Source organism: Gadus morhua, chromosome 2, assembly GCF_902167405.1.
Source record: "Gadus morhua chromosome 2, gadMor3.0, whole genome shotgun sequence".
Taxonomy (NCBI): domain Eukaryota; kingdom Metazoa; phylum Chordata; class Actinopteri; order Gadiformes; family Gadidae; genus Gadus; species Gadus morhua.
The window spans coordinates 310826-327301 of record NC_044049.1 but is presented as its reverse complement, the minus strand read 5'-3'; the positions used below and the strand labels follow the sequence as shown (position 1 = coordinate 327301).

Below are 16476 nucleotides of genomic sequence, written 5' to 3'. Positions count from 1 at the left end.
GGTGTGGGGATACTCATAAATCCCCGGCTGAGCGCCGCGGTGTTGGAGTTTACCCCGGTAGATGAGAGGGTCGCCTCCCTGCGCCTAAGGGTTGTAGGGGGGAAAACTCTGACTGTTGTTTGTGCGTATGCACCAAACAGCAGCTCAGAGTACTCGGCCTTCTTGGAGACCCTGAATGGAGTCCTGTATGGGGCTCCAGTAGGGGACTCCGTAGTTCTGCTGGGTGACTTCAACGCCCACGTGGGCAACGATGGAGACACCTGGAGAGGCGTGGTGGGGAGGAACGGCCTCCCTGATCTAAACCCGAGCGGTCGTTTGTTATTGGACTTCTGTGCTAGTCATGGATTATCCATAACAAACACCATGTTCGAACATAAGGGTGCTCATAAGTGTACCTGGTACCAGAGTACCCTAGGCCGAAGATCAATGATCGATTTTGTGATCGTGTCATCTGATCTGAGGCCGCATGTTTTGGACACTCGGGTAAAGAGAGGGGCGGAACTGTCAACCGACCACCATCTGGTTGTGAGTTGGATCAGGGAATGGGGGAAATTTCCGGATAGACCTGGTAAGCCCAAACGAGTAGTGCGGGTGAACTGGGAACGTCTCGAGGAGGCCCCCGTCCTAGGTATCTTCAACTCACACCTCCGGCGGAGTTTTTCTGGCATTCCTGTGGAGGTTGGGGGCATTGAGCCGGAGTGGGCGGTGTTCAAAGCCTCCATTGCTGAAGCTGCGGCGGCTAGCTGTGGCCTCAGGGTCTTAGGCTCCTCAAGGGGCGGTAACCCTCGGACACCGTGGTGGACACCGGTGGTCAGGGAAGCCGTCCGATTGAAGAAGGAGGCCTTCCGGGATATGATATCCTGGAGGACTCCTGACTCGGTTGCAGGGTACCGACAGGCCCGAAGGGCTGCAGCTGCTGCCGTGTCGGAGGCTAAGCAGCGGGTGTGGGAGAAGTTCGGAGAGGCCATGGAGAAGGACTTTCGGTCGGCACCAAAGTGTTTCTGGAAGACTATCCGGCACCTCAGGAGGGGGAAACGGGGAACCATCCAAGCTGTGTAGAGTAAGGATGGGACTCTGTTGACCTCAACTGAGGAGGTCGTCGGACGTTGGAAGGAACACTTTGAGGAACTCCTGAATCCGAATAACACGCCCTCTATGTTGGAGGCAGAGCTCGAGGTTGATGGTGTTTCGTCGTCAATTTCCCTGGTGGAGGTCACTGAGGTAGTCAAACATCTCCGCAGTGGCAAAGCCCCAGGGATTGATGAGATCCAGCCAGAAATGCTAAAGGCTCTGGGTGTTGAGGGGCTGTCATGGTTGACACGCCTATTCAACATCGCGTGGGAGTCGGGTACAGTGCCAAAGGAGTGGCAAACCGGGGTGGTGGTTCCCCTGTTCAAAAAGGGGGACCAGAGAGTGTGTGCCAATTACCGGGGTATCACACTTCTCAGCCTCCCTGGTAAAGTCTACTCCAAGGTGCTGGAAAGGAGGGTTCGGCCGATCGTCGAACCTCAGATTGAAGAGGAACAATGCGGTTTTCGCCCCGGACGTGGAACTACGGACCAGCTCTTCACTCTCGCAAGGATCCTGGAGGGGGCCTGGGATTATGCCCATCCGGTCTACATGTGTTTTGTGGATCTGGAGAAGGCGTATGACCGGGTCCCCCGGGAGAAACTGTGGGAGGTGCTGCGGGAGTATGGGGTAAGGGGGTCTATCCTCAGGGCCATCCAATCCCTGTACTTCCAAAGCGAGAGCTGTGTTCGTGTCCTCGGCAGCCAGTCAGTTTCGTTCTCAGTGGGTGCTGGTCTCCGCCAGGGCTGCGCCTTGTCACCAATCCTGTTTGTGATATACATGGACAGGATATCGAGGCGTAGTCGTGGTGGGGAGGGGTTGCAGTTCGGTGGTCTGAGGATCTCGTCACTGCTTTTTGCAGATGATGTGGTCCTCATGGGATCATCGGCCTGTGACCTTCAGCACTCACTGGATCGGCTGGTGGCCGAGTGTGAAGCGGCTGGGATGAGGATCAGCACCGCTAAATCTGAGGCCATGACTCTTAGCAGGAAACCGATGGATTGCTTACTCCGGGTAGGAAATGAGTCCTTAGCCCAAGTGAAGGAGTTCAAGTACCTCGGGGTCTTGTTCGCAAGTGAGGGTACTATGGAGCGTGAGATTGGCCGGAGAATCGGAGCAGCGGGGGCGGTATTGCGTTCGCTTTACCGCACCGTTGTAACGAAAAGAGAGCCGAGCCGCAAGGCAAAGCTCTCGATCTACCGGTCGATCTTCGTTCCTATCCTCACCTATGGTCATGAGGACTGGGTGATGACCGAAAGGACGAGATCGCGGGTACAAGCGGCCGAGATGAGTTTTCTCAGAAGGGTGGCTGGCGTCTCCCTTAGGGATAGGGTGAGAAGCTCAGCCATCCGTGAGGAACTCGGATTAGAGCCGCTGCTCCTTTACTTAGAAAGGAGTCAGCTGAGGTGGTTCGGGCATCTGGTAAGGATGCCCACTGGGCGCCTGCCTTGGGAGGTGTTTCAGGCACGTACAGTGGGGAGGAGGCCTCGGGGAAGACCCAGGACTAGGTGGAGAGATTATATCTCAACACTGGCCTGGGAACGCCTCGGGATCCCCCCGTCAGAGTTGGTTAATGTGGCCCGGGAAAGGGAAGTCTGGGGCCCCCTGCTTGAGCTGCTCCCCCCGCGACCCGACCCCGGATAAGCGGACGAAAATGAGATGAGATGAGACAAACAATTAATCATCACTCAAATACAGTAAAAGTAGTGACAAAACTACAAATACATAGCAACAGTCAAACAAACAAATAAATGGGCATCTGGGCGTCTCAGAGCGCAAACCCCTTCATCAAAACATAATTCATTGAGCGCCAAGCCAAGTCAGAGTCCCGAGTTCATATTTAACATAAATAAAAATAGGATTTAATTTGCCTCTTGAATTCCCTCTTCACAGGTATAACACGAATGTGCGAAGGGAGTATATTCCTCAAAGAAATGGACCTATAGAAGGATGTCCTCCTCATTGCATTACTCCTACAGTGTGGGAGAACAACTAGCCCTGCTGTTGCAGATCTAGTACCGTATGAATGAGCATCAGAGCAAAAACCAATTTCATTAAAAAGAGCTCTAGGAACATGAGTGGAAATTACATTCTTAATAAATATCAAGGACCTAATGGATAACCTATCAAGAGCTTTAGGCCACTTGAGATTAGAATGCATCTGATCTACATTTGATCTGTAAGATCTATCAAGGGCAAGCAGCCCGGTTTTGTACAGTTTGTAGTTCGCTTAGGTCAGTCTTAAGGCCGATTTAGGGTCGTTTTAGACGCAGAGACGTAAGCACATAATTTACACAAGGGACTTGTTTTAGACAAGTTTTGATTTACGGTTCCTTTAAGGTTCCTTAAGGATTTCGCGTGTTGCAAGGGGATTCTCCGCCAGAACAGTAGGGGGAGCAACGAACGAATCTGTGGGCGTGGAAGTGGAAATCGCTGGCTTGTTTATATTTATGCACTTCCAGTATTTTCGACGAGAGTAGCAGTAGCTAAGTTTAGGTTAGCGGTCTTTTTCCACACTCTGAACAACCGGAAATGTGAGACTCCTGAAAGGATGTGGTTAGCTGGCCAATCACAGTCTTTGCGAGCTGCGTAGGGCCGTAGTGTTTAAAGGCCGATTTATGCTCAGTTACGTAAGCGCAAGCGCAAGAGGCCCTTGCGCACCCCTTGCGCGACTTCTCACGTCTTGTGTGCGTCGGCGATTTTTCTAGACTTGCGTCATTTTTTACGTAAGCTTTTACTCGAGCCGCGCAGCCTGCAAGGCTGTGATTGGTCTGCTGGTCTGGTTACTACTTCCTGTCTGGAGTATCACATTTCCTGTTTTCATACCGCCATTTTTAAAAGCCAGAAGGCAAGGACGACCCGGCAGGCTCATATACAAAAGCATTAACGTGAAGTGAAGTTAACTTTGCTGCCAACACATTATGTCGTTTTAAAATGTAGAGAGATATGCACATTTATACAACCCCAATGATCAACAACTTCATCACCCCTGTTCCTCTGTCTGTTGCCATCATTCACTGTGTATGGGGAGAACACGATCTGGCACATAAACAAACCAACGACTCCCACAGACAAAGACGTCATTCTCAAGGTCGTCTTCAACGAAAAACTTTACTCCACATATTACTCCACCTACTGTTCTGGCGGTAAATTGCTTGGCAACACGCGCAACCTAAAAGGGAGCATGAATTGCTTTGAGTAAATTTTGCGCAACAACGTAACACCAACGCTGAAGCATGCAGCCGCCTTTCGTCGCATAGTCAGGAATTTTGGGCGACGCACTTAAGCACGTAAGGGGGGATATTTTACCGCGCAAGGGGGGGTTATGTATCTTACGTGCTTACGCGTTACGTCTAAAACGGAGCATATATCGGCCTTTAGAGTCTTATCGCAATGGCGAGGCGCACACAGCCTTTAGCCGTGTTCTGTAAATATTCTAGAACACACGGGAGTCCTGGAGCTCTATATCTAAATATTATCATATAGCCTACATAGATATCTATATCATATAATATATATTATCACGGCCAAAAGCTGTGTGAGCCGATATTATGAATCTCAAAAGAACGTTGGGTTCTCCGACGTTCCTGGTTCTTCAACGTCCACATCAATGTGAAGTAGACTGAACCGCGACAAGGAGAAAGGGATTGTTGCCGGGCACAACAGCGGGGCTCAAGCGGGAGACATTCGCCGCCAACAATCCCTTTCTCCTCGATGTCGTTGTTCATGTTCTTGAGGGAGTCAAAGCCAAAGTTCCTTCCCCCAAATTCATTCACAACCTTGGCTGAGATAACCCCCACTACGAGTCTCGTAGAAATACCAGAGACGAGAGTCCGACGTGTTATGCGCCATAACACCAAAAGCAGAACGGATATCCAAATAACAAGGAAGTGTACAACACTTGCGTTACAGTCCTGGAGCTCTATATCTAAATAATATCATACATAGATATCTATATCATATAATACATATTATCACGGCAAAAAGCTGTGTGCACCTCCAGACGATATTATGAATCACAAACGACTTTGTCGGGTTCTGCGACGTCTCTGGTTCTTCCACTTTCACGTCAACCTGAAGTCGACTGAACCGCGCGCACACCAAACGCAAGTTTTATCCACTGGGGGACCATAGGCAGGCTAGGGGAACTCATATTTATGTTAGAAAACCTCATAAAGTGAGATGTTCATGTCATTGGACCTTTAATAAAACCTCATAGATTAAGACATAAAGAAACGTCTTATCTTTTATGCATGTTTTTTTTACTGCAGTATGAAATAAACGATGGACTAATGCCTGTATGTGAAGTGTGGGTGGGATTGCAACGACGTGGCTGGATTTAAATGCGGCGTAAGGGTAATTTTAATGGGCTAAGGAGCCCAATTTATAAGGGCACCAATTTGGGGCGATCCGAGGTCCCTTTGCCTACGTTTGGTGTGATGCTGGGGCGATCTGTAGCCCGCTGCCCACTGTGGCACATGAGAGCGCAGAGCCGACAGTAGGCTATCGGGCAACTGAAGCGGCAGCAGCTTAGCTTGTAGTTCCAGTGGAAACAGGCCGTGCCTCGGGAAGAAGCGCCCGACAGCATCCTGCTTTTAATTTGTTAACCAAATATCTGTATCATGTCACTCGGTGCGGAATAGTGTTGGCTCTGCGCGCACGTTGCTCTTGCTATGCCACCAAAGAGGCATATCAACCGTAATGCTCCAGCCAATTAACGTGCACCCGTTGTCACAAAACAAGAACCCCCAATCCAAGTGATCGATGACGATACAAACGTTACATTTTAAACTCGTGCATGTTTCCCCAAGTGAACGAGTTCATGCCTGTTTCTACGCTTCAAACTCATGCATGTTGCAGAAATTTTGGTCAACAGCGCCCCCCAGTGTCACGCTTTTTTCTTTCTTTTTTTTCACTCTTCCTTGGGTCCCCCGATGTTAACGGTGAATTTCCTACATTGAATTCGCAGCTGACTTTGGGGACGTTGAAAGTATTTAGGTTGAATTTCTAATGGTTGAATATTTGATTAAGAATTGTTTAACATTGAAAAATAAATGTGAAATTGATTTATTGAAAATTGTCAAGTAAAATTCAGAGAAAAGAAAATCGTTAATTCAATGCATACATTTTCAGTGCTTAGAATTTAATGGCTTTTTATTTTCAAAATCTGATGGCACAGATTAACTTCCATGAAATAGTATTTTAAAAGTAGAATATCTTAGAAAGTTTATATTATATACACAAACACACAAACTATATATATATATATATATATAGATAGATAGATATAGATATAGATAGATAGATAGATAGATAGATAGATAGATAGAGATAGATACAACTTATTTTATTAACAATATAAACACTATAATGACAAATTAAAGGTGAAAGAAGCGCGCCTACGGTAGAGCTTCCTTCGTTCCCCAGATATTGTAGTTTTTTACATTTACCCTTTCTATAGTTTTCTACATAGTTGTTTGCTCCGAATCTTATTTATTTATGATAAAATGGTAACCATTTGTGGGATTATTGGCTTAGTTCCAGGCTTAAAACTTCGATTTTCTGAATAAGCAAATGGGAAATTGACTGCCTGAACCAGAGCCGTTCGAACAGGGGCGATCACTGTTGGCTCTATTACTGCTAGGACTGCTGCTGTGCCATTCCCCCTTAGTGGAGGAACAATATCAGAACAGAACAGCCCACTTTCGCCAAACGTCCCTCCAGCGGCGGCAGATAAGGCTCCATAAGCTCCCAGGCATTGTGACACACGGTTCCCCATTCCCCGTGAAGGTAGACCTCCACCCGGCCCTGGGAGTGGGTCTTCGAGCCCCCCAACCGTATATCCCCCTCCTCTGGCGCGACCATATCTTGCTTTCTGATGTAAAAAGATAACAAGCTTCTATTTGAGACAGCAAATACCCCCACCCCTCCTGGTTACCTCCGTACCAACAAGGAAACAAAACAAATATTTAAAGAAGAAACGACTGATTTTTGCATTATACTATTTGCATTATAAGTATCGGAATTATAGTCAGACTTACTGTAAAGGCTCAAGTTCACGGATCTGAGAGGAGAAACATGGAGAAGCAACATCCCGAAGGCAGCCAGCAGGGTCCCGTGGATCAGCATGGTGATCCCGGCTATGTTTGTTGCTCTGAGAAACGTTTTAGCCTACGGGTGAATTTGACTATAGGCAAATTGTGCAACAGAGTTGTTGAAAATGAAAGTATTTTAATGTATGAATAAAATGCCGGCATGAATTTTATTCCACACTATATTGTTTCCACTGGTGTTATATTTATTTAAACAATGTATCTGAAGACGGCAGAGCAATCAGTGCTTGTTTTCCTTGTTCTACAATTATCAGCCCTGTGTGCTTATACAAGAGGGGCATGTTAAAACAGCTTTTATTCTCAACACAACTAGCATCACATTCTTTACAAGGAAATATTCATACATTCGTTCTAAAAAAAAAAAATAGAAAAAAGGCGACCGCACTTGGAGGTTCCCCGTTTTGCCGCGGAGAAGGGGTCATTTGGGCACTTGTTCTTGTGACCTCTTCAAGCCCGTTCTCAACACCGCTCCCACTCTCACCGCTAAGGTTCGTGTTAGGACCGCTGGGAGCTGGAGCCTTTAACGCTGATCCGAGTAAAGAACCAAGAGTCTCCCGAACCAACGACCCCGCGGCCCCGCTCACCAGGGGCTCTGCCGCCCTTCAGATGAACTCCAGGCCTTCGTACTTCACCTCTCCGATCTTGGTCTCTGGAAGGAGGATGCGTCCGTCCAGCGTGAACGCCAGGATGTAGGTGGCCACCGTCCCCCCGACCTCCTCCGACTTGAGGGCAAGGACGAGCTGGTCGTCGGTGTCGGGGACGAACTTGAAGGAGGAGAAGCCGTGGGTGGGGCTGAGGGGGCCGGCGCGGCTGACCACCACGCGCTCGAACCCGGGCGAGCAGCTGAGCACCAGGTTGGTGGCGCGGCGCTCGTCGGCCGCCTCCTCGTAGCGTTCCGAGCTGGCCCGGCGCGGCAGGAAGAACCAGCGCTGCAGGGTGTCGCTCCACGCTGCCGACTCGTGGATGAGATAGCCTGGGGGGGGGGGGGGGGAACATGGAGTCAGGTACGAACACCCGGCGCTGACACACTGTCAGAGACTTAGGGGCGTGAGGCGGTAGAAGCTCTGTGGGCGTTCAACGGGACTCACCGGGGGGGCTGATGCCGGCCGCCGCCCTCAGGAACTCGTACTTGGGGACCCAGTTTTCATGGCGGACGTCCCCTCTGTAACCCACCACCTTCACCCACTCCGGGTTGTGGTTGACAAACTCGCCCGCCGTGGTGGTCCACTCTTTGCCCAGACCGCCGACGTACAGACGCTCCTCCTTGACGGCCAGCCACTCCGCCTTAAAACCTACCAGGGGAACCACGACACCAGTCACCATCAAAGAGCACGTACATGCAGATGAAGGTTTCCTAATTATTAATAAAGTTGTTTTCTTTTATAACGCCTCTGAGGAGGGGAAACCCCCCAAAACGTAGCATGCATTTCTACACAGTAAGACCAAGGCAGTCGATCCTGACCAACGCTTCCTACTGGGCGGTTCCACAGGGACGCTCGTGATCCAAAACATCCCGGGACGCCCCCGGGAACACCGACCTTTGGCCACGCTGCCGTCGCCGTCCGGCAGGATGACCCAGGGCACGGCCTTGTTGCCGTCGATGTGGTAGACGATCCCCGTGCGGTCGTCCACGCTGTACAGCTTCCCGTTGAACGCCACCAGCTCCGACAGCTCCATGCCCCGCCCCTTCTCCGCCAGGTGGCTCTCCAGCACCACCGGCTCCGCGTCCCACTCCACCTCCACCTTGTCCCCGCTCTGGGACACCGACAGGTAGCCGCGCAGCAGGTAGCTGAACCACGTCAGCTCCTTGCCGGCGCTGCGGGAGGCCGTGTCCAGGTCGGCGATGACAGCGATGCGGTAGCGCGTGCCGTGGGCGGTCCTCTGGGGCGCGCTGAGCGGGTAGGTGTCGTTGTAGCGCCCCTCGGGGTCCGGGGTCGCGGCCCGGCTCCGGGCGCCGCCCGCGCGCGAGGGGCTGAGCTGCAGGAAGACCAGGAGCAGCACGGCCAGCGCCGCCGCCGCCGTCACGATGGGACGCCACTTGAGGCGGAAGCGGGGGTCGGTGGGGCTGGCCATGGACGCCAACATGGGGAGGCCTCCGACAGAGATGCGGAGGGGGTTCATGGGCTCATCCTGAACTAGTAGGGAGAAGGCCGTGGAAGCAGACATGGGGGACGGGGGAGGCCCTGCAGCAGGGGGAGGGCGTGGGAGACGTTAGTGATCCGTACTTCACACGTCGCTGCGTGTTGGCATTAAGCACAAGCAAACCCCGAATGTAAACAAGGCGTTAACAGGCTGTATGTGGCATACTCGTATCCCAAAATGTTTTGAAGACAATGTGAGATTCACTTTGCCTTCACTCACACATACAAATGCTCATTTCAACATATCCTTTGTCAAGCTGTTCTTCTATAAAAATGTTAATTACCTTAACCGATCCCATACTGGACCGCCTTACATCCTGCTGGCTAATGTAAGCATATCAAGTGTTGATGGGCCAATTCTGCTGAGCCATAAGCATTACCAATCCAGAAAAACAATACCCAACCCCTAAAATAACAATAGGTATACACAGATACACTGTGAACACCTAATTACAATTCCTAAGAGAAATACATAAGCAATGGAAGATAGTACGAAAAAGAAAAAAAAACGGACTTCCTTAGGTTTAACCTACCTTCGACATGGCAGATCTACCCTGGGTCGAATAATGTTCCTCCCAACTAATTCCAACCACACAGGCAACAGCTCTTTACTATGTCGTCTCTATGTCTCTATTACTAAGCTGAGCCTCACTTCTAGACAGGAACGTTCCAGAGGTTTGGTCCCCGCGGGTTAGTGTCAACGTGGAACTTGAGGAGTGCTTTGTTTAGCATACAGAGAAAGGTGATGGGAGTGGCGGCAGGTAAAGCAGGAAACACAAACAGTCTTATCTGGCCATGTGAAACATTGACAGGTGCAAAACCCCTGGCTTGGTCATTTAAGGCTGACAACCAAAGGTTACTTGTAGTACCATAAGTTTCAATTCACAGTTCATTTGTGATGACTACTTAATTATTAATGTATTACAATGTATAGATATAATTTTAAAGTAGGGCTGGACAATATAGAAAAATGTATCATATGTATACTCATGGGGAACCTAACACAATATCGATAAATATCATGATACACTTTACAACACCGTTGTAAACAGTCTAACAGTCATTACAGTGCTACATATGGATCATTAAGGTGTGGTATTTGACTAAAGCTAGTCTCATTGACGTTTTTAAAACACTGATTTGATCACCTCGACGAGTTTTTATCAACTTTATAGCTCTCGCAATAAGTCGATATCTTCATTCCACGACTAAGCAGTACCATTCAAAGACATTACAGTATTAATTCTGGCCCTGTGCTATAGCACAGAAAGGGGGCCAGAGTTACCTCATGAGGCCTAGACGACCAAACCACGGCTTGGCAGGATAAGCTCTGGTGGAGGCTTTTCCTGAAGAGAGAACAGACGCGTGCAGGGAGCTGGGCTCTGCTAAAAGGCCCTTTCATAACAGGCCCCTGGCAAAACAGACGCTCATTATGGGAACAACATGGCCCACTGCGCTCAATCACACACACACAGCACCTACAGCCGGCCCACGGGTTGGTGGACTGCTTCCCCATTTCATCAGACGTTTAATAATTGGATCTGAAAACACTATGTGGCAACAGACCAACTCGTGAAAGGAAACTTAATAAGAGGCTAAGAGACATTTAAAGAGACACCGGGGGGAGGAGGGGCTTGGACGGGGCCTACCCTTCCGTCTCTTCCTGCCGGCCCGCTGAGCGCCGCTCATCCAGTCACAGCAGCAGCGTCTTCGTAGGAGATGACTACATGCACTGGCACGGAGGAGCCGAGACAACTCTGTCCTGCTGCCGAGTTTACTGGTCACCAAACCGTGACTTAGGGATATTACATAGGATTGGACTTCAGACCGGAGGATAATGAGCCGGTTCCAAACGGGCAACCCCCCCCCCACCCAGCAGGGCCAGTCCAGATAGACAACCTAAAGCCTCTATATGTTTCTAGTCCCTCAGCAATGGAGCAGCACAGCATCTATTGTAGTACAATGCAAGGCTGTGAAACTGCCAGCTATATATCTATATAAATAATGAATCATATTCAACAGTTAGCTCTGATGACCAAATCATTTGATTGGATAAGACATTACAGGAGTGCTGCAATTGAACATAACCGCACTTGGACTTTTTACGTTACATGCATCAACTCCACGCTGCAAGGCCGCCAGAGCGACCTGCAGCAGATGCTGATTCGACTAGCGGCCCAATAAATGGCAACGTACAGATAAATGTATAGGGTACGTAGTAGCTGGCCTGCAGTCACGTGTAGAGCTACACCGAGTGGCGGGCGAGCGTGCAGGAACATGTTGATGTGTTGATTGGCAACAGTCTCCTACAGCGCCAGTGCAAACAGATCAGAGTCACTCGTTACGGTTCTGTGGAGCAGCTGTCTGGGAGCGGGCCACCGCGAGAGGGAGTGCGGGGCCCCAGCAGGTCAGACACCTCTCGTACCTACGACCCAATCACAGGCCGGTTCATGGGGCATGTGACCTCGGGGGCGTCCATCCAGCAGCCTGGGGTTTGTGCCAGGACGGTACATAGGTGAGCTGCTCTGTCACCTCCCATGTGCTGGATGGAGGCCCCGCCTCCCACCTGTAGTGGATCTACAGGTACCCCCCGGTTCAGGAACACACACACACACACACACACACACACACACACACACACACACACACACACACACACACACACACACACACACACACACACGCATTTACTAATGTAAGCGTAGAGTATACGATTTTGAAACTAGTCAACCAATTAAAAGACACACACACGCACAAACACACCACACATGCACACATACATAAATCAAATTACTAAGAATTGTAAAGTGATTCTAAAAGAGTCCATCAGGTCAATTAAACTTATTGGTCTCCGTTTATTATATCCCTTAGAGCGCCATGAATCCCACCGGCGCTCCTTGTCATTTGGAAAGACGTGTTCAAAGGGAAGGGGTCAGGAGAAACCAGATGTAGGCAGCCAGCTGGCCAGGAACATAAATAACCCGTCAAGTGCTGTAGGGCTGGAATGGCCTGAGAGTTGTCACAGCGCCACGGTTCAGAGCCCTCAACCCAACGCACTACAGTCCAGACACTGCATGTGACACTACTGTCACATGCTGAAGCCAACAGTCCAGGGTACGACAGTAAGGGATTTGATGTCCTCACACGGGAAACCCCTACGGTTGACTTATCCTCTCTGCCCCACGTAGCCAGTCAGCCTCCCACCCCCGATCAATCACGCCCCCAGTCTGTATCACCCAAACCAGCCTCACCTGGACCGTCCCTTACTGGTCCACGGGGACCGAGGAAGTTATGGATCAGGTTAGCGTCATGACCAGAACCACCTGCTCTCTCAAACCGGACCACCGCAGACAACAGAAAAGACACTTACAGGAAATGTCAGATGTGCAGCTTCCTCGTCCGACGTTAGTGGCCTCTGAGATGGCATGTCGCCTCTCCTTCTCCGTCCTGAACTATCTTGAGAGGTTCACGTTGATCACTTCCTGTGTGCAGCCCTGACGCTGGAGCCCCGCTCCCCTGCTGTGATCACACGGTACCGGGGTTACGACCCCATGCTCCTTCTATCATGTGCTCGTTGTGATGGTTTATGTGATGAATTCGGACCTGTTTCTGTCACGTAGATGTTATAAAGCAGTTCGGTGGCGTTAGCTTCTCGTTTAGGGGGAAATGGGCGGGCTTATTTGCATGGTGCGTTCAAATCGTCCCCGTAAATTGAACACTCAACTTAGACCTGTTTTGAACCCTTTATTGTTTGAACCAGGGATTTTGAACCTATGATGATAAAATATGGTATCATTTAGCGACTGTAACAAACAGAAATGATAAAAATTGCAATACTTTCAGCTTGAATTCTAACACTGAGATATAAAAACCAACGCGGTTTGGTCAGAGAACTCCAAGCTGGAGGGGGCGTTTCGTCACCATGGTAACGGCCCACCTCAACCCGTTGATCCCGGGGTTCGAACCGACGCAGAGTGGGAGTGGGCTTTATTTGCGAGTATGACGCTACACACGCACACGCGCACACGCACACACATGCATGCACACGCCGACCACCGGTCCCCTGGTCGTGACGTCGAAGGGCCTCGAAAAAGAAGAGAGAACGGAGCAGAGTGGATATTTTAAATAAACGGTTGGTAGAGAATGGCAAAAATCATTATTGTGCTCCCGTTTTCTCTGAATGACGGTATTAATTAACTATCAGGTACAAAATGCTATATATTAGTATGTCTGTGGACCTCAGTACATATTACCAGGTCAAAACAAAAAGGGAGTTTGGTTCGCAGCTCCTTTCAGAGTTGGTTTGGTTTGATTTGATTTGAAAACGTTGGTAATATATACCATATAATCCAATCATGTTAAAATGATAGGAACAGGGGGTAACTTTACCCTATTATTGATTATATGTGAAACAGGTTACTTGTCTTTAAAGCACATTACAGATATAAGGCCTAATAAAAGCCTTTAGGAAGGTAGAAAAAGGGGAACATCAAACTATGTTGGAGATGTTTAACTAATGAACATTTCAGTAAACAGCGCCCTACAGATAAGTCACTGCACTCTGCCCTCACTAGGACCTGGGGGTTTGCTCAAAGGCAGAGGTCAGAGGGTTTCTGAAGCAGTAGGCCTACCAAAAAAGTGCTAATTTGTGTCAGGTGAATCATAGAACAAGCATTCACTTCACCTATCTGCTTAACAGCTCCCTTCCTACACGTATCAATAGAACCAATGCTCAAATATTGACAAAGGAACACACCTGTGACCGGTTCCTGCTGTAGAAGTGGTCAGAAGACATCGCTTCAAAATGTGTCGTTTTATTTGGCAAACTTTGTGTGAAACACAGCACATCGTGGAAGGCACTTGGAGGAAAATGATTCAAAAGTCCTTTAACAAAAACAATGGATACAAGGGAACGGAATCCTGTCAGAAAGAGAGTAATATAGTAAACCTAGTAAAGTACAGCAACACTAAATCTGCTTCAATGTAGCTGTTAAACACAGCAAGCCGTTTTGTTTTTTATCAACTATGCATTTCCTTCGACTAAACATTTTAAGAAAACACATCATTTTGAATTAATGCGTGCAGGCATACAAGATAAATGTACAACCACATTGGATTGAAAATAAAATACAACCTTATATACAGATGTGCTTTGGCATCTTGTTGAAACACAATGTTAGTACATATACTATTGATGGTATTGAAAAAAAAAAAACATATATTAATCAGTGCCGAAAGGCCCTCAAACGAGTGGTTAATAACATTGCTATGTATATTTAAAATTTCAAAATCCAAGTGTCGACTAATAAATAACATAGGGATTTGGGCCAAGAAAATGACTATATATCATTCTATATAAGCCAGTTATGACAAATAAGTAATTTTCCATTATTCAGCAATTTCCCTTGCAATGGCTACAACCCAAAATAGAGGATAAGATTAACAGCAGTCCCGTTCAAATCTCACAATGTGAAACTAATCATAACGGCCTTTTTGGAGAATGGTATTCAATACTTATTTAGTTTTGTAGGGAATGTCCCAATACAGGTGCATGCCAATTGTTTAAACACCAATGTATCATTCAAATAATACCCATCTATTCTACACCAAATAAAAACCCCAAAAAACAAAAGAACATCCTTTGATATCTTTAACAAATGCAAAACATTACTTTTCGCAAGAAAGATATCAGCATCGAAGCATCCTTATGGAGTGCAAAACTCTCGATAGCAAATAAACTGTGGCCACTTCTTTATTAAAAAACAAACAGGAAGGAGAAAGAAAGACGTGCATTGGAGGTGGCTGAGCGCGGCCGCGGGCCTCAGTACGCGGGGGGCTGGTACTCCCCAGGCTGCTCCTGGGTGCTGCTAAAGGGAGACTGCTGGTACCCCTCGGGACCACTGTTGGGGTACGGCGGGTAGGTGGGGGGGTATGCGTTATCCAGGGGGGCTGGATCTCTGTACTCCTGCTCAAAGGCGTCCACACCTTGACTGAATCTTCTGTACGCAAAGAATGTCAGCGAAGCCTGATGGGGCAGAAGGACATCATCAGAACACCAGACATAGGGATATAGTATGATATGGTACCGGGAGATATAGTGGCACGGAGCCGGGGGGCTCAACGGACATCTTTTGGACCAGGGTGAAATCCTGGAGCTAGAGGTCAAGTCAAGACTCAAGTCTTAGAGCTTTTACTGCGGGTGTCTGGATTGCTTAAGAAAATGGTGCCCTCGTCAAAGTACCCATGTGTATCTTATGACGGATATATTTGTATCATGTAGTGTACAGCTTACAGTCCTCTTAAGACTGGGAGGAATGATGTGTCTAATGAGGTGAACAGCTTTAAGACTGGTGAGGAAGGTAGTGTATAATGTAGTGTACAGCTCAGTTGTCAGTGGGCGTGCACCAGATGTGGAGAGTTAAGTATGACAATAACGGAGGGAACGGCGTTCCATCTCGTCAGACTTCTCCTTCATGTTAATGCTTTGATTGTTCCCCGAGTCCCAGATCTCACGACCGACTGGCGTCTCAGCTCTTTGAGAACCAGTCCAGTCACCGTGGGCGGGACCTAGGTGCCACGCGAGTCCATTTGGGTAACAGCGAGTGCATGTGTGTGTGCGTGTGCGTGTGCATGTGTGCGCGTGTGCATGTGTGTGTGGCGCGACACTAGGTCCACTTCACCCCCCCTCCACGTGGGAGGACAGCCACGGCCCCAAACGGACTGCTATCGACAGCGTCGTTCGCTAGTCAAATGCAGTCTTCAGTGGGTCAATAAACTCACCCATGAAGCGATGGAGAAGAAGGAGAAGGCGACCACGGCCTGAGCGGCGTCCGCAGCCACCCCGGACCGGTCGCCTGTGAGGGCCCACTGGTGAGCCAGCAGGCAGAAGCACACGAACCACAGGAAGGTCCATGCTCCTGAACCAACACATAGACGTGCGATGCAACCATTATGGGATGCATTTTCAAAACCACTTAACGATTCCACATTGTGTGTGTGTGTGTGTGTGTGTGTGTGTGTGTGTGTGTGTGTGTGTGTGTGTGTGTGTGTGTGTGTGTGTGTGTGTGTGTTGTGTGTGTGTGTGTGTGTGTTTTCTGAAATATGTGCTGAATAGGCCTACCAGAAATATAGAGGAAGTTCAAAATAAACACACA

At 48.8% G+C, this 16476-nt stretch overlaps 2 protein-coding genes across 4 annotated transcripts in view; both read right to left on the bottom strand.

Annotated features, from left to right (window-relative positions):
* Positions 1 to 7279: 7279 nt before the first annotated feature.
* cant1a (calcium activated nucleotidase 1a) lies at positions 7280 to 13001 on the bottom strand. Of its 3 annotated transcripts, none has more exons than XM_030340937.1 (4): positions 12693 to 13001; positions 8720 to 9364; positions 8270 to 8473; positions 7280 to 8154 (listed from the first exon to the last, which is right to left on the bottom strand). In XM_030340937.1, the coding sequence occupies exons 2-4, from the start codon at positions 9345 to 9347 to the stop codon at positions 7784 to 7786; spliced, it is 1203 nt and encodes a 400-aa protein (XP_030196797.1). In that variant the 5' UTR covers positions 9348 to 9364; positions 12693 to 13001; the 3' UTR covers positions 7280 to 7783. The 3 variants fall into 3 exon arrangements, with proteins under 3 accessions (XP_030196797.1, XP_030196790.1, XP_030196805.1); XM_030340930.1 differs by lacking the exon at positions 12693 to 13001 and adding an exon at positions 10972 to 11171; XM_030340945.1 differs by lacking the exon at positions 12693 to 13001 and adding an exon at positions 9856 to 10125.
* Positions 13002 to 14114: 1113 nt separating this feature from the next.
* LOC115531801 (synaptogyrin-2) overlaps positions 14115 to 16476 on the bottom strand; it is a 3726-nt gene continuing 1364 nt past the window's right edge. Inside the window, exons 3-4 of the mRNA XM_030341133.1 lie at positions 16103 to 16239; positions 14115 to 15347 (exon numbers count right to left, since the gene is read on the bottom strand). Of these exons, the coding sequence (XP_030196993.1) occupies positions 15144 to 15347; positions 16103 to 16239 (341 nt within the window). The 3' untranslated portion in view covers positions 14115 to 15143. The remainder of the gene's footprint in view (positions 15348 to 16102; positions 16240 to 16476) is intronic.

Coding starts and splice junctions, on each gene's coding strand:
- cant1a (XM_030340930.1), bottom strand. CDS start 11,011: ATGAGCGGCGCTCAGCGGGCCGGCAGGAAGAGACGGAAGG. Junction 9,365..10,971: donor CGGCAGGAAGAGACGGAAGG/GTAGGCCCCGTC, acceptor CCCCTGCTGCAG/GGCCTCCCCCGTCCCCCATG. Junction 8,155..8,269: donor GGCCGGCATCAGCCCCCCCG/GTGAGTCCCGTT, acceptor CCCCCCCCCCAG/GCTATCTCATCCACGAGTCG.